We start from the raw sequence: 23,644 nt of genomic DNA on the forward strand, positions 1-23,644 counted from the left end.
CCTCAGGGGTTTGTTAGAGAACCTTAATGAACAAACAGCATCATGAAGGCCAAGGAACACACCAAACAGGTCAGGAATAAAGTTGTGTAGACGTTTAAAGCAGGGTTAGGTTATAAAAAAAAAAAATCCCAAGCTTTGAACATTTTAAGGAGCACTGTTTAATCCATCATCTGAAAATGGAAAGAAACTGCAAACCTACCAAGACATGGCCATCCACCTAAAATGACAGGCCAGGCAAGAAGAGCGTAAATCAGAGAAGCAGCCAAGAGGCCCATAGTAACTTCTGGAGGAGCTGCAGAGATCCACAGCTCAGGTGGGAGAAACTGTCCACAGGACAACTATTAGGCTGCTTTCACACTGGGGCAGGCAGGCATTGATGGTAAAACGCCGCTAGTTTTAGCTGCGCTATTCGACCGATAGCGGGGCACTTTTAACCACCGCTAGTGGCCGAATAAAGGGTTAAATGCGTCCGTGTTGCGCCGCTGCCGAAGTGTTTTGCAGACATTTCGGCAGCGGTGCCCATTCATTTCAATGGGCAGGAGCAGTGTATACACCGCTCCTTCACTCCCCCACAGATGCTGCTTGCGGGACTTTTTTTAAACATCCTGACAACGCAGCGCCCCAGTGTGAAAGCACTCTGGCTTTCACACTGGGACTGCAGCGGAGGCATTTTACAGGCTCTATTTTTCGCCCAAAAGCGCCTGAAAAACACCTCAGTGTGAAAAGGGTCTTAGTCGTGCACTCCACAAATCTGGTCTTTATAAAATGGTGGCAAGAAAAAAGCCATTGCTGAAAGAAAGCCATAAGAAGACGTTTGCAAGAAGCCATGTAAGGCGACACAGCAAACGTGTAGGAATGCACTCTGCTCAGATGAGACCAAAATTGAACTTTTTGGCCTAAAAACAAAATGCTATGTGTGGTGGAAAACTAACACTGCACATCACCCTGAACCATCCCCATTGTGAAACATGGTGGTGGTGGCAGCAGCATCATGTTATGGGGATGCTTTTCTTTAGCAGGAACAGGGAAGCTGGTCAGAGTTGATGGGAAGATGGATGGAGCCAAATACAGGGTAATCTTAGATGGAAACCTGCTAGAGTCTGCAAAAGACTTGAGACTGGGGTGGAGGTTCACCTTTCAGCAGGACAACGACCCTAAACATACAGCCAGAGCTACAATGGAATGGTTTAGATCAAAGAATATTCATGTGTTAGAATGACCCAGTCAAAGTCTAAATCTAAATCCACTTTTCAGATATTTGTAAAAAAAAAAAAAAAAAAAAAAAAAAAAAAAAAAAAAAAAAAGGAAAACCATTTATCATTTTCCTTCCACTTCACAATTATGTGCCACTTTGTGTTGGTCTATCACATAAAATCCCAATAAAATACATTTAAGTTTTTGGTTGTAACATAACAAAACGTGAAAAATTTCAAGGGGTATGAATACTTTTTCAAGGAACTGTATATAACAAGCAATTTAGTTATTAGAGCAATATTTTGCCAGTTCGTAAAAACATTCTATACATTTTAACTGTAAATAGTTTTAAAATTAAAATATTCTTTAGGCGTGCCTATGCAAACACCTGTATAAACAAACGTCTTATTTTATTCTGCTTCTACCAAACAGACAAGTATCAGCTTTTCTTATGAAACTTTTAAAAGAACATACAGTATATATTACACACATCTGATGCAATAAAACACATCAAATAATCTTGTAATGCAAACAGAATTTTTGTTTGCAAGTCCACAACAGCTGTTTCGGGGGCAGCATATTTACTAAACGTCTATACATTTTCTTGGCAGTTCATGGCTGTGATTACTGGTCTGAATCACTTTTTGGTCTGTTCCTGAGACTTGGATCCATAGTGCTACCTTCATACATGACCTGCTTTTTAATGCCATCTTGTACCATTCTTTGCTGTATCCTTAATTTTGCATGGTTGTATCTACAGTACACCCTAAAATGAGAAAACAGTGTATAAGTAAATTTAATAAAGAGAAGAAGGATTGGCGGGACTTTGCACGAAGCACACAGGAGCAACAAAAAAATTTATTGGATAAAAATAGCTTTTAATTGGTTCAAATTATCATAAATTTTCATATCAAAACATTTAATGCATTTTTCTCTATATAAATATCTGTATTTTTTTATTACAATTCATTAGAACCAGGTATTGCACATGAATGAACATTCCAACAAGGAGTTAGTACGGATTATAGAATACATAAAATGAGTAAGACATGATTGTATGGATGAGAATAACTATACAAATTCATAACAATGAAAATACCATCAAAATGAGGTTGGAATAAGGAACAAATGAAAAAATGATAAGGAACGGCCATACAAATTTTTTTCATAAATGTATACACATCAGTTGTTGTTAGCTCTACGCGTTTCAAGGCCTTATAGCCTATCATCGGGCGCAAAACCTTGGTAATTGTATATGGATAAAGAAAACAAAATAAAATTATAGAAATATTCTAAAAGAAATCAAAAGGGCTAACCCAGGACATGGAAGAACCCCCCATGAGCTGAATTAACCCACGCACTTACATGTGGGTCACCGCAATGGCGGTGCGGGCATGGAACTCCAAGACCAGAACAGGGCCCCAACTGGGAGCTGAGGTGACATGATGCGGTCAGCAAGGCCAATTACGAACAACGCCCCATATGGGTATAGGTGTGTATGGTGATGATGTTGAAGGGGGTACCCACCTTTGTGGGGGACCTCTGTGAAAAATGTGACAAAAATTAGTGAAAAGCAGTGAAGTGGAAGAAAAAAAAAGTGTAATCAGAGAAAAAAAAAGTGTAAAGTGAATGGGGAGTGTAATTAAAACACCTGATTCTCAATGACTGAGAAAGGAAAAGATTGCCTGTGTGCATCATCTATCCCAGATGGAAACGGTGTAAATAGTGCTGAGTGTGAAACCCTAATGAGGAAGGAGCCCATATAGGCGATGCCACCGCAAAAACCACCCCCAATGTCAAACGTTGGTCCAATGGGGGGAGAAAGAAAGGAAGGTGCAACCAAACAAGGAGCCAGACCACCATGGCCCCACAGCATGAGGCGCCAACCAAGACACTTCCCCAGCGGGCCAACAGATGGTAAACAACAGCCGGCGGCGCTGTGTCAAAGATGTCAGCGTGCCCGGCAAAGGATGCATGACGTCGATGCGCAGTGGGGAAACCCCCGCCCACCCCACGTCACAACAGGGCGGCGGGAGAGTCCGCAGTGTGCGTCGCAGCTCCCGATCGGGACAAAATAGGCATGGCCCAACAGAAAACCACAGCCAACACCACCACTGTGCACATGTAAGGGAGAAAAAAGAAAAAAACATTCTTGATTAAAAGACTGGAAGAGAAAAAAAAAACAAATTGATGGCTACGGTTTAGTGCTACCAGCAGATGAAAATTAAATTGGAAATTGATAAAAAAACGGCTCACAAGTAGCCATTTGAGTTTGTTAGGAAAATAATAATACTGTTAGTTCAGCCATGTGCCTCCATCCCTAATTTGGTTAGAAAAGGAAAATAAAAACGAAAAATTTGGGACTTTAAATGAGGTAAAACAGGGCCGTTCAAGTCCCCTCCTCCATCCCGGGTAATTATATTGTATAAGTAAAGTTGGTGCAATCGCACGAATATGAAAATGCATTTAAGGGCCCATGTCAACAACTTTTGCTTCCATCAAATGGGTTTTGCATTTCAATACAAGTCTAGGGGGATTCAAAACCCACTTAAAGCAGGTCAAACGCACTTGTCAATGATTTCTAAAAGATCTCAGAAGTGCCTTTAACCACTTGCCTACTGGGCACTTTCATCCCCTTACTGCCCAGGCCAATTTTCAGCATTCAGTGCTGTTGTACTTTGAATGACAATTGGCGGTCGATCATGCTACTGTGCCCAAACAAAATGTTTATCTATTTTTGAGACAGAGCTTTCTTTTGGTGGTATTTAATCGCCACTGGGTTTTTATGAAAGAAAGAGAGAAAGAAAGAAAGAAAGAAAGGGTTTTTTAGTTTCTGTTATAAAATTGTGTCAATAAGTAATTTTTCTCCTTCACTGATGGAGGAGGCACTGATGTCAGCCATGGGAACCGAGCAGCGTCGCACTTCCGGCAGTGGGGCGAATGCCAGCTGTTACCCAACGCTCACAAATGCTTTGGTTCCAGGTATAATAGGCACCACAGGTGAGTGTATTTTTGATTACCGGAGGAACAAGAAGTGGAAGTGGTGTTTTCAAGTGACAGTGACCAGCAGGGGGAATGCTCCACAAAGCGCAATAGACCATAATAATGATCATTATTATGTGATGAGGGCAAATCCCTCTAGGGCACTATGAGCACGAGTGGAACAGAGCACTACGGCATTATTTAAAAAGCACTGTATCACTTAAAAAGATCATGGGACTGTATCAACACTTTGTTGGAGTTTAGTTATGTATGCACATTGTTGGTTTCTGTGAGATTTTGATACCAGTTTTTTTGTTTGAATTTTGTCACAGGTATATTGTGATTTTAGTAGGAAACACATTTATTTATTTTTATTTCACCAGTAAGCCACTAAAACATTTTCTGAAAGTTTTAAATAAAATGATTCAGAATCAGATTGTGTTCAACAAAGACACTTAACCACTTCCCGCCCGCCCGCCCGCCCATGTCATATGACGTCCTGGGCTTTGGGCGGGTATATCTGAATGATGCCTGTAGTTACAGACATCATTCAGATATTGCCAATTTCAGCCGGCAAATCTCTACACCATAGGAATGATCATAGCAGCCGTTCCGCCACTTGATCGTTCCTATGGGAGGCGAGAGGGGACGTCCCCCCCCTCCCGCCGCCCCCCGGTGCTTGCTCCGACTCACCATTACGATCGGTGAGGCGGAGAGCGGATCCGCCGGCGCCGGATGTAGATCATAGAGATTTCTGGCGGACCAGATGGTTGCCGGAGTCTCTATGATCATCGGAGGCCGGACGTGATGTTATGACATCACGCCCGGCCTCTTCATTAAAAAAAAAACGGCGCCGCTTCGGCTGGGAAGCGTTGATCGTTTTATTTTTTTTATTTCAGGCTTCCCAGCCTAGTGGTGAGATATGGGGTCTTATTGACCCCATATCTCACTATTAAGAGGACCTGTCATGTTATATTCCTATTACAAGGGATGTTTACATTCCTTGTAATAGGAATAAAAGTGATCAAAAAATGTTTTTTTTCAAAAAAGTGTCAAAATAAAAAAAAAAAAACAAAAATATAATTATCAATTAAAAAAAAAAAAAAAATTTTAAAGCGCCGCTGTCCCCGTGTGCTCGCACGCAGAAGCGAACGCATACGTAAGTCCCGCTCACATATGAAAACGGTGTTCAAACCATACATGTGAGGTATCGCCGCGAACGTTGGAGCGAGAGCAATCATTTTGTCACTAGACCTCCTCTGTAACTCAAAACATGTAACCAGTAAAAAAACTGGCGCCATTCTACGAGCGTGTACAATTTTGAAGCGTGACATGTTAGGTATCTATTTACTCGGCGTAACTTCATCTTTCACAATATGCAAAAACATTGGGCTAACTTTACTGTTTTGTTTTTTTTTTTTTTAAAACACAAAACAGTTTTTTCCCCCAAAAAAACGTGTTCGAAAAATTCCTGCGCAAATACCGTGTGGGATAAAAAGTTGCAACAACCGCCATTGTATTCTCTAGGGTCTTTGCTAAAAAAACATATATAATGTTTGGGGGTTCTATGTAATTTTCTAGCAAAAAAATGATGATTTTTACATGTAGGAGAGAAATGTCAGAATTGGCCTGGTAAGGAAGTGGTTAAAGCAGCATCTGAACTTTGATTTGATAGTTTTTTTTGTATTTTCTGTGTGATCCTGTAGAACAGGGATATGCAATTAGCGGACCTCCAGCTGTTGCAGAACTACAAGTCCCATGAGGCATAGAAAGACTCTGACAGCCACAAGCATTACACCCAGAGGCAGAGACATGATGGGACTTATAGTTTTGCAACAGCTGGAGGTCTGCTAATTGCATATCCCTGCTGTAGAAGATGGGGAATAAAGGCAATATCCGCTGTCCTGTTTTGGCCTGATTTACCTTACATCAAGGCTCCCTCTCTTCTTTTGGACAGGCCTCTCTTATGAGCAACAGCAAAACTCAGCACAATTAAGCTGGACCTAGATGGATTGAATCTCGGCTGGTTCAGCAGTGACCTTCCGGGATTCGATCCATCTATGGGTAGGCTGGTTGTACCCAAATCGATCCATCCAGTCTGTTTTTTTTACATGCTATAGCCGCAAGCAGCAATCATTGTGTTCTGCTATAAATGTGTTAAAGATCCCAACACAAACTTGGGGTAAACCACTAATAACCTTAGACCATTAATTATTACGTTCTTAATACGGTCTTTAAGCCCCCATTCACAACGGTGCGATTTGACAGATCAAAGTCACATGACAAGACCTTATTTCTGGCTATGGAACCTTTCATATTAGTGCTCTGAAATGCACTGATTTTGAAAAGGTTCCTGCACTATTTTTGGCCATTTCATGTGCGACTTGCATTGACATCTGTGCATGAAGTCGCACATGAAATCGCACTGAGCAGCGTTTTTGAAATCACGCTGAAGTAGCGCAATTTTAAAGCAGCGTTCGGTGTGAACTGGGTGTTTAAGACGTTTTTCTATCCACTTACAAAATACATTTTCTAAGCCTGTAGACTTTCATTTACACATTAGAAGGATGTGGGGACGCTTTGGCAAAATCCAAGTATACTATGTTCACAGCCACTCCTTTGTCTAATTTTTTGCTTACCTCTTCATATTTCAGAACTTTCTTTAGATCAATGAAGTCTAGCCTCAAACATATTACCTTTTAGTGGGTTTCTGAGGCTTGGCAATGCCTGCCTGGCAAAAAATAATTGCAGCACATTGGGTCTGACATTAAAAGGCAGAGTAATGATGTCTCAGATCTACTTGGTAGCATTGTTAAACAGGGACCTCCGCTGATTGATTAGCAGTGGCTTGGAGTAGGTTTGTAAAAAAAAAAAAAAAAAAAAAAAAAACAAAAAAACAAACACACACACACACACACACATAGGTTTTCCCAGTTGCTACATCCAATCCAATCCTACCATGCAACTCATGCTAAATAAAAAGAAACACGAAACTGATTTAATTATACTAGTATTTTAGTATATAGTCAAGGTTCCTCAGTGATTTTATTTGAGCTGAAGTGACGTTTACCCTCCCACCCCACCCCCATTTATATGTGTCTTTACTGAAATCAATGTTGTGACAAGTCATTTGTTTTAATATGAATGAAGTCTCTTTTTCATATACATGTTTTTCGTGGTTCAGTCGTATAATTCTTCAAAAACCTGCACTTCGTGCCCTAAAGGTATTGGTTCTTCTGTCTCTCAAACATTTAAAGGGGTAATCTTACCAGACACCAAGAGTGGTAAGAATAAATCCTCCAACAGCCAGATCACAGGAGCGCCTCACCCTGCCTGTAAGAAAGGAGGATAAACGGTAAGGTTTGGAGAGAGCAGGCATCACAGGGCAGTCTTGGAGCTTTTAAAACGTATGGAATCCTCTAGTGGTCTAGTAGAAAACCTGCGGTTGATTTACTAAAACTGGAGAGTGCAAAATCTGGTGCAGCTGCGCATGGTAGCCAATCGGCTTCTAACTTCAGCTTGTTCAATTAAGCTTTGACATAAAACTGGAAGTCGATTGGTTTCTATGCAGAGCTGAACCAGATTTTGTACTCTCCAGTTTTAGTAAATCAAACCCAAAGTGTTGTTTGAAAGCCAGCAATCATATTCAAACTTTAACTTTCCATGTTAGCCTTTAAATTATTATTATTATTATACAGGATTTAACAACAACAGTTTGTGCAGTGCTATACAAAATAAAAGGTAGTCATTACAGTAACAATACAATTTAAGACAAGTTTGTTAGGAGATCCCTACAATCTAAAGCAGTGGTTTCCAAACGTTGGCCCAGTTTGGAAACCACTTTGCATGATTTTATCTGGACCTTGGGGCACTATTTTAATCCACTAATACCAACAATGGGACATAAGTCCCCTTATTGAAACCAACCATGGGACTGAATTCCTCCCAATGACACCAAAGACGGGGCACAATTCCTCCTAATGACACCAAAGACAGGGCACAATTCCTCCCAATGACACCAAAGACAGGGCACAATTCCTCCCAATGACACCAAAGACAGGGCACAATTCCTCCCAATGACACCAAAGACAGGGCACAATTCCTCCCAATGACACCAAAGACAGGGCACAATTCCTCCCAATGACACCAAAGACAGAGCACTAATTCTTCAAGAACCAGAAATAGTATGCTCATATACGGAGATACCCTCCCCCTAAATGTGGGCGGCACCCCTCGCTATTCTCATTGAGATTGGGCTCCCAGGTCCAATTTTTCTTTTTTGTTCTAAAAGAGCACATTCCCTCACAGTTACAACAAATGTGACCCACTGACACCAATAATGGGGCACAATTCCTCCCAATGACACCAACGATGGGGCATTGTTTATTCCCACTAATGCTAAGACCTTTTCTATTCCCAATGGCCACAGTCCGGCCCCCTTAAGTCTGAAGGACAGTAAACTGGCCATTTCGTTTAGAAAGTTTGGGGATCCCTGATCAAAAGTACTGGTACCTGTAAAAAAATTACTGACGATTCAGAACACAGGTTGATATTACATGCATACTTATACACTTGTAAGTGGGCAATTCAATGTGTATACTAAAGAGGGGTTGCCAATAATTGTGAAATCTAAAAATATATGGAAAAATGAATGCTATATGTACACAGTAAAGATATTCAAATTCAAGAGGCTTTCAGTGACCAAACAAATATGCGCACAACACTGGAGGCCAAGTCATAAAATATCAAGATGAAACTTGGTAGAATTATAATTTAGAGACCACAGACTTTGCCACCTGTGTCGGGGAGATCTTCCGTCACTTTTTGTCCTTTACAAACACACACACACAAAACAGGAAATGAGAGGAAATCTCTCAAAATTAGGGAAATGTCCCTTAGTGGTCACCAGAACAAGTGCCCCCATTGGAAGACTGATCTATGACAGGGAGATCTTGCTGTTAAAGTCTCCAAGACACAAGAATCCAGGGTCTTAAATAGAGGTCGACCGATATATCGGCCGATATTTGGCTTTTTTTACTTAATCGGCATGGGCCGATTGTGCTGATAAAAAAAGCCAATTATAACTTCAGCGGGACTTGCAAATGACTTCTGTATTAGAAGTCAATTGCAAGTTGTCTGAAGGTTTCTTCTCTCCTCCTCTGGGCAGCCTGCCAAATCTGATAAGAAGATACATTTGTATCTCTTTGGGTTCTTTTATCAATAGACTGAACTCTGTGTGTAGAAGTTCTCAGTTTAACCATTTAAATCTATTTTGACATTTGTTGCTTACAAGTAAAAATTCTGTATTTTCTGCTAGAAAATCACTTGGAACCCCCAAACATTATATATATTTTTTTTTTAGCAGAGACCCTAGGGCATAAAATAGCGGCTGTTGCAATATTTTATGTCACATGGTATTTGCGCAGCGGTCTTTCAAACGCAATTTTTTAAAATAAAATACACTAATTAAAAAAAAAAAAATAAGCAGTAAAGTTAGCCCATTTTTTTTCGTCCAAAAGTTTTGGTTACCTGTTTTTGTGTATTTAATATTTAAGATAGTTTTTTTTTTTTTTAATCTAAATTATACATACAAGTGAACTGATTGGAGGTTTGTTTTGTTCAATAAATGTTTAAATGTAAAAAATTTTCTGTATCACTTATTACTTAAGGTTGCTTTCACACTGGAGCGGGCAGGCGTTGACGGTAAAACGCTGTTAGTTTTAGCGGCGCTTTACCGTCATTTTAGCGGCGCTATTCGGCTACTAGCGGGGTGCTTATAACCCAGCTAGCGGCTGAGGAAGGGGTTAAAAGCGCCCCTGAAGTGCTGCTGCCGAAACGCTTTGCAGCCGCTTCGGCAGCGGTGCGCATTCATTTCAATGGGCAGGAGTGGTGGAGGAGCGGTATACACCGCTCCAAAGACATCCTGCCAGCGCATCGCCTCAGTGTGAAAGCACTCGGGATATCACACTGAGACTGTAGGGAAGCCGTTTTACAGGCACTTTACAGGCGCTATTTTTAGCCCAAAAGCGCCTAAAAAAAACGCCCCAGTGTGAACGGGGTCTAACTGTTAGATTTTATGAGATGAAGGGGGAAAAAAAAAGAAAAAAAAAAAAATTAAAAAAATCGGCCTAATATATCGGCCCAAAAAAAAATCGGCATCACATATCGGCCATCGGCCACCGCGATTTCTAAATATCGGCATCGGCCAGAGAAAAACCCATATCGGTCGACCTCTAGTCTTAAATGTAATTTTTGGATGGATGGACGCTTTAAAATCATAATGCAAACATGTACACGTGTGAATATAAGCGTGACTATGCTAACCTCAAATGAGTGAAAATGAAGCAGCTACAAAAAATGTGACAAACATATAAATGTCAAAAATATAAAACATGATGCAACCAAGGGTGACCTCATATTGCTGAAGACGGCTCCAGGCTTATTTTTCATCTAATCTTTCTGCCAATCAATAATTCCTAACATCATACGGCACCCTTGATTTTTCTGCACTTCAATAGTTTGTTAGATGAGAGTTGTCCAGCTGTACAGCCAGTCCTTTGACACCCAGGACTCAGTTGTGGTTTTCCTTCCATTGTAGGTTCATTTGGTGCCCACCCATATCTATCTGCGCAGGTTCTGGACCCTTTGGAGTTTCGTTTATCCGCCGACTCCAGCACCCATGCCTTTATGACTCTTTGTCCTTGACATTTGAGTCCATCCGCTCTGGTAAGAGTACCTATACTTTTCCTCTTTGCTGAAGATGTGCCATTTTTGATGTCCTGATTGTTGGACAGTGCCAGTTTATTGCAACCTTGATTCTACTGGTGGTGGATGTACAGGCTTCCCTCAATTGATTTTTTTCAATTATTGGACTTTGTTATATATATATATATATTTATTTATTTATTTTTTATATTCACGTCACTTTTGTACATTTGTTATTCATATATTTTCTCTTATATACCAATAATAAGTGCATTTGTGTTAGCGCTACAATATTCACCAAACATGCCCACATAAATAATACTGTCACTTACTCGTTGCAAGAAAATTTCCAACTCCAACCACCAACGATCCAACTGAACCATACAATAACGACTCACGTGCACATGGTGTCTTTTGCACATCAAGGATCCACAACAACTTGAATGACTACATGGAAAAATACAACAGATGATAATTCAATTATTCCTCAGCCACCTGCACTGCTCTATGCACACTACAAATCCCATGGCCCCAAATTCGTCTCAGGAGTGAGAAAAAGAGAGTGGCTTTGTTCTTACATACAGTGGGACCATGGAGATGAGCTCAGGTGGGTTGAGGGATGAGTCTGAAACTGCCTGAGCTATTCTGCCTTGAAGGTTTACAGTCAATCATAGGTGACAGATGCATTCCTCATATTCCTCACCCCACAGCTGAATGCAAGCAAGGGGCTTGTATACATGCAGTGTGGAATGCCTCTGCCAGCTATGATTGGCTGTCAGCTTTGGGGGGGGATTCAGATTCATGTCTGAACACGCCTAAGCAAATGACTGGCAGCCACCCTCTAACAGGAAGCTGGCTAATCTCAGCAGTTAAAGGAATTTGGTGGAGACTGAGTGTAATAGAAGGTACTTTTCTGAGTTACATGAATAGATGTAACCTGAGTCTAGTGTCACTTTACAATATTAAATCTTTTTTTTGAAGAAGAAGAAGAACTTCACTTTTTAGGAAAAAAAATAAAATGTACCTTTTTTGCAGGTAAAAAATTCAAGTTAGACTTACCGGTAACTTGTTTTCCAAGAGTCTTTCAGGACAGCACATGAGAGAGTGGCTCCACCCACTAGGAAACAGGAAACACAAACTCCACCACATTTTAAAAGGAGGCTCCTCTCCACAGCTCGTCAGTTGTAGTAGAGTACCTCCGGCCCAAGCTGGAACACATAATCATAATACGGTTAATTCACAGCACACATTATAATATATGTATATACACACACACACACACACACACAGGGCGGGTAGTTTTCTGTCCTGAAAGACTCTTGGAAAACAAGTTACCGGTAAGTCTAACTTGAATTTTCCCTTATCGTCTTTCAGGACAGCACATGAGAGGATAATCAAGACTTACCAACTAGGGAGGGACAAAAGCCTGCAGGACCTTTCTGCCAAATGCCTGATCACCAGCTGACAGAAGATCCAATCTGTAGTGACGGACAAACGTAAGATAACTTGACCACGTAGCCGCCTTACAAATTTGGTCTGGGGTGGCACCAGCTTTTTCTGCCCATGTAGTGGCTAGAGCTCTAGTAGAGTGTGCTCATACTCCCTGAGGAGGAGACAAACCCGACTGGATATAAGCTTCTGAAATAGCTAATCTTAACCATCTGGCAATTGACCCCTTTGAAGCTTGCCTTCCTTTTCTTATGCCAGAAAACAAAACAAATAGTCTGAAGACCTGAAGTCCCTTGTTTTGTAATGTAATAAAGTTCTTCTTACATCTAACTCATGAAATAATTCTTCCTTACTTCCTGAAGGATCTGAACAAAAAGTTGGCAGGATGATTTCCTGCGACCTGTTATGGACTGATGCCACTTTTGGTAAAAACGCAGGATCTGTTCTAAGCACAACTGGGTAAACCGACATAAAGGGCTCTTTAACTGAAAGAGCATGAAGTTCTCCAATTCTTCTCGCAGTCGTAACTGCAACTAGCAATACCGTTTTCAGAGTTAAATTCTTTAAAGAGATTGAATGTAACGGTTCAAAAGGATCTTTTGTGAGTACTTGTAAGACCACTGTCAAGTCCTATAGTAAGTCCTGTCTGAGGGGAAGCTGCCAGAATGGTTTGACTGACATTAGTAGAATGGAGGAAAACCAGGCCCCTTTGGCCAGTACGGGGTGATCAAGATTACCGACACCTTCTCCTTCTGTATCTTCCTCAATACTAAAGGAATTAGCTGATAAGAGGGGAAGGCATAACCCAGCTGAAAATTCCAAGGATGTGCCAGGGCATCTATCCCTATCGATCCGTTGTCTCGGTGCAGAGAGAAGAACTGAGGGAGCTGAGAATTTTCTCTTGATGCGAATAGATCCACCTGCGGGCATCCCCACTTCTGGGTTATTAGAGTGAATGTTTTTGGATTCAGCCTCCACTCTGCCTCCTGAATCTTTTGTCTGCTCAAGAAGTCTGCTACTCCATTTAGCGTGCCCTTGAGATGTACTGCTGACAGGGAAAGTAGATGACTCTCTGCCCATTCTAGGATCTCTGAAGATAGCAATAGAAGAGTCCCGCTCCTTGTACCCCCTTGTTTGTTCAGGTATGCCACCGTAGTGGCGTTGTCTGACAATATCTGCACATGGGACCCCTGAAGGTTTGGAGAGAAGGCAACCAAAGCTAGAGCGACTGCCTTTAACTCCTTCCAATTTGATAACCTTCCTGCTTCCACTGGGGATCAAACTCCCTGAGCTATGTCTTGACCCCAGTGTGCTCCCCATCCCCAACTGCTGGCGTCTGTAGTTATCCTTCTCTCTGTTGGGAAGGACCAGAGTAAACCCCTTGACAGCACTGCCTGATTTCTCCACCACCAAAGGGTCCTTTTTACCCTGGTGGGAAGCTTTACCTCTAAGTCTAAAGCTTCTGGACTGTGATCCCAAATCTTTAAGAGAAAACTCTGAAGGGGTCTGAAATGGAGTCTGGCCCATTGAATGGCCGGCATAGTTGAGGTCAAGGTTCCCAGTACTGACATAATCCTTCTGACTGATACCTCCCGGTTCGTCTGAAGGCTGGATACTGCCTGCAATACCTTCCCTTTCTTCTCTTCTGGAAGAAAGATCTTTTGATCCACAGAGTCTATCAGATACCCCAGAAATTGGACTCTTTGTGCTGGATTGAAATTTGATTTTTGGATGTTTATAATCCAACCTAAGGCCTCCAGATGACTGCGAGTCTTGATCAAATCCTCCTGTAACCTTTCCCTGGAAGGGGCAAAGAAAAGGAGGTCGTCCAGGTAAGGGATGACCGCAATCCCTTGTAGCCGGAGGGGAGCTAGGGCTTCCGCCATAATTTTGGTAAATATTTGAGGGGCGGAAGATAGACCAAACGGGAGGGCCCTGAATTGAAGGTGCAGAACCTCCCTCCCCATATTTACTGCCAGCCTCAGGTATCTCTGGGACTGAGCAGCTATAGGTATATGCAGGTACGCATCCCTTAAGTCGATTGATGCCATAAAGCATCCCCTGACTAAGAGATTTCTTACCGAAAAGATGGAGTCCATGCGGAATCGCCTGTATTGGACTGACCTGTTTAACGGTTTTAAATTGAGGATGAGCCGAAAGCTTCCTGATGGTTTCTTTATCAGAAAGATATGGGAATAGAACCCCTGGCAATCTTCCTCCGGAGGCACCTGAGACACAACACCCTGTTTTATCAGATCCCCTAACAGGTTCTTCATGGCTAGGGCTTTTGTTGTGTCTTTTGGCAGACTTGTTACACAGTACCTCTCTGGAGGAAGGTTCAACAGCTCTATCTTGTATCCCTGGGCTATTAAATCCAAAATAAAAAAGGGTTTTTTGTTATGTTTGCCCAAAGAGGAAGGAATTTTTTAAGCCTTCCTCCCACAGTCACCAAGTCATTGTGTTTTATTGGCCTGCGTAGGAGGATTGAAAAGGACATTCCCTTTGCCTTTTCCTCTCCAATTCTTTCTTTTTTCTTGGGGCCCCTTACACTTTTCCTGATTTTTTTGAGGTCGAAAAAAAAACGCCTAAACTGGCTGCTTTTTCTTTTTAACAGGAAATGATTTCTTCCTATCAGCTGTTCTATCCTAAATAGACTCTAGTTCGGGACCAAATAGCTGATCTCCCAAAAATGGAACTCCACATAACTTATTTTTGGAAGCTTCGTCCCCAGGCCATGTCTTCAGCCATAACGCTCTCCTAGCTGCAATGGTCAGGGCCCCTGATCTAGCTGACATTCTTATTGAATCTGCAGAGGCATCAGAAATATATGCTACAGCTGCTATAAGGGTTGGGAAGGAATCTAGAATCTCCTGTTTGGGTGAATCAGCTATAATATGTGCTTTTAGCTGATTCAGCCAGAACTCCATATTTCTGGAGACATAGGTCATAGCCATAGCAGGCTTAAGATTCCCTGTAATGGACTGCCAGGCTTTTTTAAGCTGTTGGTCCACCTTCTTATCCATAGGATCCTTCAAAGTACCCATGTCCTCAAATGCCAGATCTGTTGATCTGGATACTTGGGAAAAAGCTGCATCCAACTTCGGGACTTTATTCCAAAGTGACTCAGGATTATCATTAAATGGGAAACACCTCTTGTGAGCTCTTGGGAAAAAGGGTTTTCTCTCTGGGTCAGCCCATTCTTTCTTAATGGTTTCCGAGATTACCTAATGTACAGGGAAAATGCGACCTGTTGCTTCACTAAGCCCTTCATACATTCTATCGTGCAGCGATAACTCTTTTTTTTTTCTACCTCCATTCCCAATGTTGCATAAATTGCTTTCAACAGACTGTCTACTTGTTCCAAGGACAGTTTGTATCTAGAAGGGGCATCTGCCTCTTCCTCTTCCTCCTCCTCTCCAGAGTATGAGGGGGAATGCCCCCTTTGGGTAGTCGGGCCAGCCTCAGCCTCTACCATTGGGGTTAAGTGTGAGTCCTGAGAGGGGTCTGAGGTAGTTGCCTGACTTAATGCTGGTGTTACAAGAGAAAAGCGAAAAGCCTGTATAGTAGCATCTAGCTCTTTCTTAACTGATGCGATTATGTCGCTGCACGCAGAAGAAGCCTCTTCCTTGACTAAGGAGTCAATGCAAATTTGGCATAAAGTCTTCTTCCAACCCTCCAGTGACTTTGCTTTACATGAGGGGCATCTCTTTTTAATAGCTGGTTCAGAGCTCTTAGCCTGCCAGAAAAAAAATGACAAAAGAGGAAAAACGCCAGCATTCAATTAAGCCAAAGCTTCCTCCTAACGGACTCATCACAGGTGCACAGGAGGAACAGCAGTTAACCCCGTGTGCCCAGACAGGCCCCAGCCACCAAGGGGGAAAAAAACATTTGTGAGAGGGGCACCAAAGTAACCAGGATAGTTCTCTATACCCTCTTACCTGGGCCTTGCTGGTGCCTGTGCCTGTCCCACATGCAGCTGCCACAGAATCCATAGTGGTGCTGCTCCGATCGGTGGCTCTTACGAACGTCGGTTCCGGAGTCAAAAAACGTTGTTGCGACTGACCGGAACCGAAATATAGGCACCAGGACCGCTCCTCCCTTCTTCCTCTGCGCCACTTCCGATCATAAATGATGCGCCCATTGCTAGTGCCTTCCCCTCGTCGGATACCTCACTTCCGACCGGTCAAGTCTGTACTCTTCCAAGATGGCGGCGGCCAGTAACGCCGACACGCGGTTTCAAAAAAAGCCCGCGAACGGCTGCCGCCAGCTAAGGAGCGGCTCCAGGAACGGTCTAGCTCATTTAAAGCAAAGAAAAGGAAAAAGGAGCCCACTTACCAGCAACCCTGTGGCGTGGTGTGGGAGGATCGGACTCTCTGGAGGAAAAAATAGGTATGGTGGGGTAGGCAACCTGGCCTCTCAGGATAGCACCATAAGAGACCCTGGCCCCTACTAGGTGTTCCCTTGCCGGAGGAAACACAAAAACTGATGAGCTGTGGAGAGGAGCCTCCTTTTAAAATGTGGTGGAGTTTGTGTTTCCTGTTTCCTAGTGGGTGGAGCCACTCTCTCATGTGCTGTCCTGAAAGACGATAAGGGAAAAATGTGCATTTTTTTTTTTTAGCCCGTAAAGCATTGCAGCAATGATTAGCAGATCGCTGGTGCCATGCTGGTCTCATACAGATCGTTCGGTGTATCTGTGTGCCCATACCCATCCCGTACGGACAAGCAGATACGCTGTCAGGAAGAATCAATGAACTACCACAGCGCTCCACAGTACCATGGTAGTTCATTGAGAACTATAAGCTGACAGCTGCAAAGGATGTCAGGGCCTGTAGTTCATTCACACACAGAGCTGTGTGAATGAATGATGCAGTCCTGTACATATGCGCTCATTTCAAAAAGTGACAGCTAGTACAGGGAATTTCTCCCCATACTGCTGTCACGGCGGCGATTGGGGGAAAATCGCACAGCGGCTGCAGCATTGGGAACACGTTACACCCTAAAAATGAGTGGAATGTTCCCAAAAGGTGAACTTCTCCTTTAAATAAAAAAGTTGTTATACTTACCTGCTTTACAAAGAAGTCCCTTACTTCCTCTTTGGTGGTCCTCCGCTAGTACTCTCCGCTCCCCTGGGTGCCCCCTCAGCAAGTCAAGTAGCTGGGCTGCGTGTGTCCATAGAGACACACAGGGCCGGTAAGCCATGCCCCCCCCCCCCCCCCCCCTATTCCCTCCTCACAGGTGTGTACTGACAGCAGCAGGGGCCAATGGTGTCTCCTGTGGCACCTTGAAGAGAGAGCAGTGTTACTGGATTGGTGACAGGTAAGTGTTTATAGGTAGATTAGGTAGCAGAGGGGTATTTTTTACATTTGAACAGCCTTGTATGTTTAGCTGTTTAGGAATCATTAGTTCGGAGAGTCAGCCAGGTGACAGGCACAAGCCAAAGGCAACACATGTAGAGGAAAGCACAGCCTAAGCAGGTAGTTGTGTTCATCTCCAGGGGAGGGAAGCCTACACCTGGCTGCTTGCTACACCCACCTCTCCTCGTAAACAGCATACACAGCGCCCACCTCTCCTCGTACACAGCGCCCGCCTCTCCTCGTACACAGCATACACAGCGCCCGCCTCTCCTCATACAGAGCACACAGCGCCCACCTCTCCTCGTACACAGCACACACAGCGCCCACCTCTCCTCGTACACAGCACACACAGCGCCCACCTCTCCTCGTACACAGCATATACAGCGCCCACCTCTCCTCGTACACAGCATATACAGCGCCCACCTCTCCTCGTACACAGCATATACAGCGCCCACCTCTGCTCATACACAGCGCCCACCTCTCCTCGTACACAGCATACACAGCGCCCACCTCCCCTCACACACAGCGCCCACCTCTTCTCATACACGTCACCCACCTCTGCTCATACACAGCATACACAGCGCCCACCTCCCCTCACACACAGCGCCCACCTCTTCTCATACACGTCACCCACCTCTGCTCATACACAGCATACACAGCGCCCACCTCTCCTCGTACACAGCGCCCATCTCTTCACACACAAAGTATACACAGCACCCACCTCTCCTCGTACACAGCGTCCACCTCTCCTCGTACACAGCATGCACAGTGCCCACCTCTCCTCGCACACAGCATACACAGCGCCCACCTCTCCTCACACACAGCGGCCACCTCTCCTCACACACAGCACCCAACTTTCCTCGTACACAGCACCCACAGCGCCCACCTCTCCTCGTACACAGCGCCCACCTCTCCTCGTACACACCATACACAGCGCCCGCCTCTCCTCGGACACAGCGCCCGCCTCTCCTCGGACACAGCATACACAGTGCCCACCTCGCCTCACACACAGCATACACAGCTCCCACCTTTCCTCACACACAGCATACACAGCGCCCACCTCTCCTCACACACAGCGCCCGCCTCTCCTCGTACACAGCATACACAGCGCCCACCTCGCCTCACACACAGCGCCTGCCTCGCCTCACACACAGCATACACAGCGCCCACCCCTCCTCGTACACAGCACCCACCTTTCCTCGTACACAGCGCCCACCTCTCCTCACACACAGCGCCCACCTCTCCTCGTACACAGCTCCCACCTCTCCTCACACACAGCTCCCACCTCTCCTCACACACAGCATACACAGCGCCCACCTTTCCTCGTACACAGCGCCCGCCTTTCCTCGTACACAGCGCCCGCCTCTCCTCGTACACAGCGCCCGCCTCTCCTCGTACACAGCGCCCGCCTCTCCTCGTACACAACGCCCGCCTCTCCTCGTACACAACGCCCGCCTCTCCTCGTACACAACGCCCGCCTCTCCTCGTACACAACGCCCGCCTCTCCTCGTACACAACGCCCGCCTCTCCTCACACACAGCGCCCGCCTCTCCTCGTACATAGCATACACAGCGCCCTCCTCTCCTCGTACACAGCGCCCTCCTCTCCTCGTACACAGCATACACAGCGCCCTCCTCGCCTCACACACAGCATACACAGCGCCCACCTTTCCTCATACACATCGCCCACCTCTCCTCACACACAGCGCCCGCCTCTCCTCGTACACAGCATACACAGCGCCCGCCTCTCCCCGTACACAGCATACACAGCGCCCGCCTCTCCCCGTACACAGCATACACAGCGCCCGCCTCTCCTCGTACACAGCATACACAGCGCCCGCCTCTCCTCGTACACAGCATACACAGCGCCCGCCTCTCCTCGTACACAGCATACACAGCGCCCGCCTCTCCTCGTACACAGCATACACAGCGCCCGCCTCTCCTCGTACACAGCATACACAGCGCCCGCCTCTCCTCGTACACAGCATACACAGCGCCCGCCTCTCCTCGTACACAGCATACACAGCGCCCGCCTCTCCTCGTACACAGCATACACAGCGCCCGCCTCTCCTCGTACACAGCATACACAGCGCCCGCCTCTCCTCGTACACAGCATACACAGCGCCCGCCTCTCCTCGTACACAGCATACACAGCGCCCGCCTCTCCTCGTACACAGCATACACAGCGCCCGCCTCTCCTCGTACACACGGCGCCCACCTCGCCTCACACACAGCATACACAGCCCCAACCTTTCCTCACACACAGCGCCCACCTCGCCTCGTACACAGCATACACAGCGCCCACCTCTCCTCGTACACAGCATACACAGTGCCCACCTTTCCTCGTACACAGCGCCCACCTCTCCTCACACACCAGACGTGGGCGACCTATGACTGCCCTGGGGTGATGACTGCCCTGTGTAACTCCAAGGCTGGCATGCTATGAGCACACTATATGGGACATATCCATACATGCACGGAGGTTTCGCTATTCCTATCCCTTGTAAACACATCACAAACGCAGAAAAGTCAGAACGTCTCTCCTACCTTCTCTTTGGACGCTTCATCTGCTTTGTCCGCCATGTTGGTTGGCAACACTTATCCGACCTTCACTGAGTCCGCCCGCCACACACCATAGAGACGAATAGAAGGCTGGAGCGTCTAAAGGCAATGGTTTGTGGGAAGCGATGTGAATTGTTGGCTGACCGGAGCGTATTCTCAGAATTACAAATCCTGGAAAAGATCCCCGTGTATTTCAGCTGGAGGGAGGGAGAAGAGAAGCTGGCAGTGCTGCAGGGACAGCCACAAGAGAGTCCGTGTCAGCAGTAAGGCAGTACAGACGGCCCTCTTGCTTAGCAGGTGCCCAGACCCCAGTTTTGAACGGATTGGTCCCGGTAAAGGAGGGTCGGCTGTACTGCATTATCAGCAGCCCCTCCCCCTATTCTGGTGCCTACCTAAACAGCCTTATGCTGGCACTGGCTGAACGAGCCACATTTATGTGTATGGGCCCTCCAACCAGGAGATCAACTTTATATTCATTTTAGTGTGTGTCCGTGAAACAACAAAAAGAAAAAAAAATCATGGAACTAAAAATTATCTATAAGTGACAATTTACAGCTCATCTTTAGAGTATAATGATACTAAAATTATTGCTCTTACTCTGGGTTGTGCAACAATACCTATCTATTGTTCCATTGTTATTTTCATGCCCATGGCGCTTGTGTTATTATTAGTATAATAATTACAAAAAAAAAAAAAAAAAAACCTTGTCCCATTTAACTTGCAGGTAACAAGGAAACAAAAAAGTCTATTAGACCCCTTATGTCACCTCTACAGTCAGTCAAGCACAGTTTCTCTGGCCAGAGCCACCAGGTTTGACAGCTCTGAACTCAGAAGTTGGGGGGGGGGGGAAGATGTAAATAAACTCTTGGCTGCCCCTGTGTGAACCGGTGTCTTGCCGAGAATGTTCCCTCGGCGGATAAGTTCCCCCCCCTGTACTGCGCAGGCGCAGCGCCTGCGCAGTACATACTACTGTCAGCCGCCAGAGATAGCCGAAGCTCAAATGCTTCAATCAGCTGTACACGGCGCCTGCGCTCTGGGTCCAGGTTCCTTCCCCACCATGCAAGTGGACCTAGAGGGGGAATCTAAAAGTGCCGAGCGCAGCGAGGCCATGCCCTAAAGCGTGGCGAGCGGCCTTCTTACAGGCGCCCTGTACAGCTGATTTTCAGCTGTTCTGCTTCAGCTATTTCCGCCGATACCTACTGCGCAGGCGCAGTACGGGGGGGAACTTATACGCCGAGCGGAACTTTCTCAGCAGAACACCGGCACTAACACAGCTGTGAGTTTTTTTTTTTTTTTTGTTTTTTTTTTACAAGCCAGTGCTGCCCCCAACATAAAAGTGAGGATGGCAGCAGAGAAAGATGTAATGCCCCGTATACACGATCCGATTATCGGATGAATGATCGTCCGTTTTTTTCTTTTTTTTGCATGCTAATCTCACGTCGAATTGGATGAGTTTACTAAAGTCACGAAAATTCCTGTACGACAGAATAAAAATTCAGAAGTGATGTCATGTGTTGTAATGCATTCGTATTGCATTTTCGAACGACAGCTGTACTGCTGAAACGACAAGTTGTACGATCTGGCATCATACGAAAAAAATTTCCGTGCATGTCTGATAGAATAATATCAAATGAACTGTCCTGATCGGCTCTCGAAAGCTCTGTACTAACGATCCGATTATAGTACGATCTTTTTGAATGTAGCATTTATCGTACGATTTTCGGATCATGTGTACGGGGCTTACGGGAAATAGGGAGGCTATAAAACATTCACTTCAACTCTGATTCACTAAAGGTAGATAAAATTCAGAAATCTTTATGAACTGCTTACTTGTTCTCTATTCATGACTCAAAGTTTTGAAGCCAGTGTGTCAGAACAGCCAGGGAACTAGAATATTTAGAAGGTGGTCTGCAATGGCCTTAGGTTGGTACTGGTCTGGTATGTACAACTGCTATCCAGTTCTTTCATTTCTAAATAAACCATAGTGGTTTTTAAAGGCTGCAGCTGCCATTTACCAAATATCTTTGTACTCGGTTTACATTAACCACTTATATTAGCCAATTCTGACATTTCTCTCCTACATGTAAAAATCATAATTTTTTTGCTAGAAAATTACATAGAACCCCCAAACATTATATATGTTTTTTTTAGCAAAGACCCTAGAGAATACAATGGCGGTTGTTGCAACGTTTTATCTCACACAGTATTTGCGCAGGAATTTTTCGAACGCGTTTTTTTGGGGAAAAAAAACTGTTTTGTGTTAAAAAAAAAAAAAAAAAAAAAAAACAGTAAAGTTAGCCCAATGTTTTTGCATTTTGTGAAAGATGAAGTTACGGCGAGTAAATAGATACCTAACATGTCACGCTTCAAAATTGCACACGCTCGTGGAATGGCGCCAATGTTCGGTACTTAAAAATCCCCATAGGCGACACTTGAAATTATTTACTGGTTACATGTTTTGAGTTACAGAGGAGGTCTAGGGCGAAAATTATTGCTCTCGCTCCAACGTTCGCGGCGATACCTCACATGTATTTACGTATGCGTTCGCTTCTGCGTGCGAGCACACGGGGACAGCGGCGCTTTAAAAAAAATTTTTTTTTTTTATTGTTAATTATAATTTATTTTATTTTGACACTTTTTTGAAAAAAAAAAAATGATCACTTTTATTCCTATTACAAGGAATGTAAACATCCCTTGTAATAGCAATATGACATGTCAGGTGCTCTTAATAGTGAGATATGGGGTCAATAAGACCCCATATCTCACCACTAGGCTGGGAAGCCCGAAATAAAAAAAAAAAAAAAAAAAAACAATCGCCGCTTTTTTGAATGGAGAGGCCGGGTGTGACGTCATAACATCGCGCCCGGCCTCCGACGATCATAGAGACTCCGGGGACCATCTGGTCCGCCGGAAATCTCTATGATCTACATCCGGCGCCGACGGATCCACTCTCCACCTCACTGATCGTAACGGTGAGTCAGAGCAAGCACCGGAGGGCGGCGGGAGGGGGACGTCCGTCCCCTCTCGCCTCCCATAGGAATGATCAAGTGGCGGAACGGCTGCTATGATCGTTCCTATGGTGTAAAGATTCGCCGGCTGAAACCGGCAATATCTGAATGATGTCTGTAACTACAGGCATCATTCAGATATACCCGCCCAAAGCCCAGGACGTCATATGACGTCCGTGGGCTGGAAGTGGTTAAACTCTTCATGGTGGTCTTAATCAGTGTATGTAATCTGTGCCCATCAGGTCCACTTTCTGAAAGTCCCACATAGTCTGCCTGCATCAGATTTGCCAGTCTTCCCTCAGCCTCCAGAAAGAGGCAAAGAGCGGAGACCATTCAGGAGGAACTCCAGCAGCTTATAAAGACTTCCTAGTTAAATCCTAACATTAAAAGG

General features: G+C 44.7%; 1 protein-coding gene across 1 annotated transcript; it reads right to left on the reverse strand.

Annotated features, from left to right (window-relative positions):
• Positions 1-1,587: 1,587 nt before the first annotated feature.
• Positions 1,588-20,568, reverse strand: COX20 (cytochrome c oxidase assembly factor COX20). The gene is made up of 4 exons (XM_073628026.1): positions 20,231-20,568; positions 11,214-11,328; positions 7,446-7,509; positions 1,588-1,960 (listed from the first exon to the last, which is right to left on the reverse strand). Exons 1-4 carry the CDS (start codon positions 20,264-20,266, stop codon positions 1,819-1,821), a joined length of 357 nt encoding a protein of 118 aa, XP_073484127.1. The 5' UTR covers positions 20,267-20,568; the 3' UTR covers positions 1,588-1,818.
• Between the last annotated feature and the right edge of the window lie 3,076 nt (positions 20,569-23,644).

Source organism: Aquarana catesbeiana, linkage group LG04 (genome assembly GCF_042186555.1).
Source record: "Aquarana catesbeiana isolate 2022-GZ linkage group LG04, ASM4218655v1, whole genome shotgun sequence".
Classification (NCBI taxonomy): Eukaryota; Metazoa; Chordata; class Amphibia; order Anura; family Ranidae; genus Aquarana; species Aquarana catesbeiana.

Bases quoted from the DNA above. Each gene is read 5' to 3' on its own strand.
- COX20 (XM_073628026.1), bottom strand. From the start codon at position 20,266: ATGGCGGACAAAGCAGATGAAGCGTCCAAAGAGAAG. The intron at 11,329-20,230 runs GTAGGAGAGACG...TTTTCCATGTAG, and splicing joins ATGAAGCGTCCAAAGAGAAG to TCATTCAAGTTGTTGTGGAT. The intron at 1,961-7,445 runs GTAAGATTACCC...TTCTCATTTTAG, and splicing joins CTTACCACTCTTGGTGTCTG to GGTGTACTGTAGATACAACC.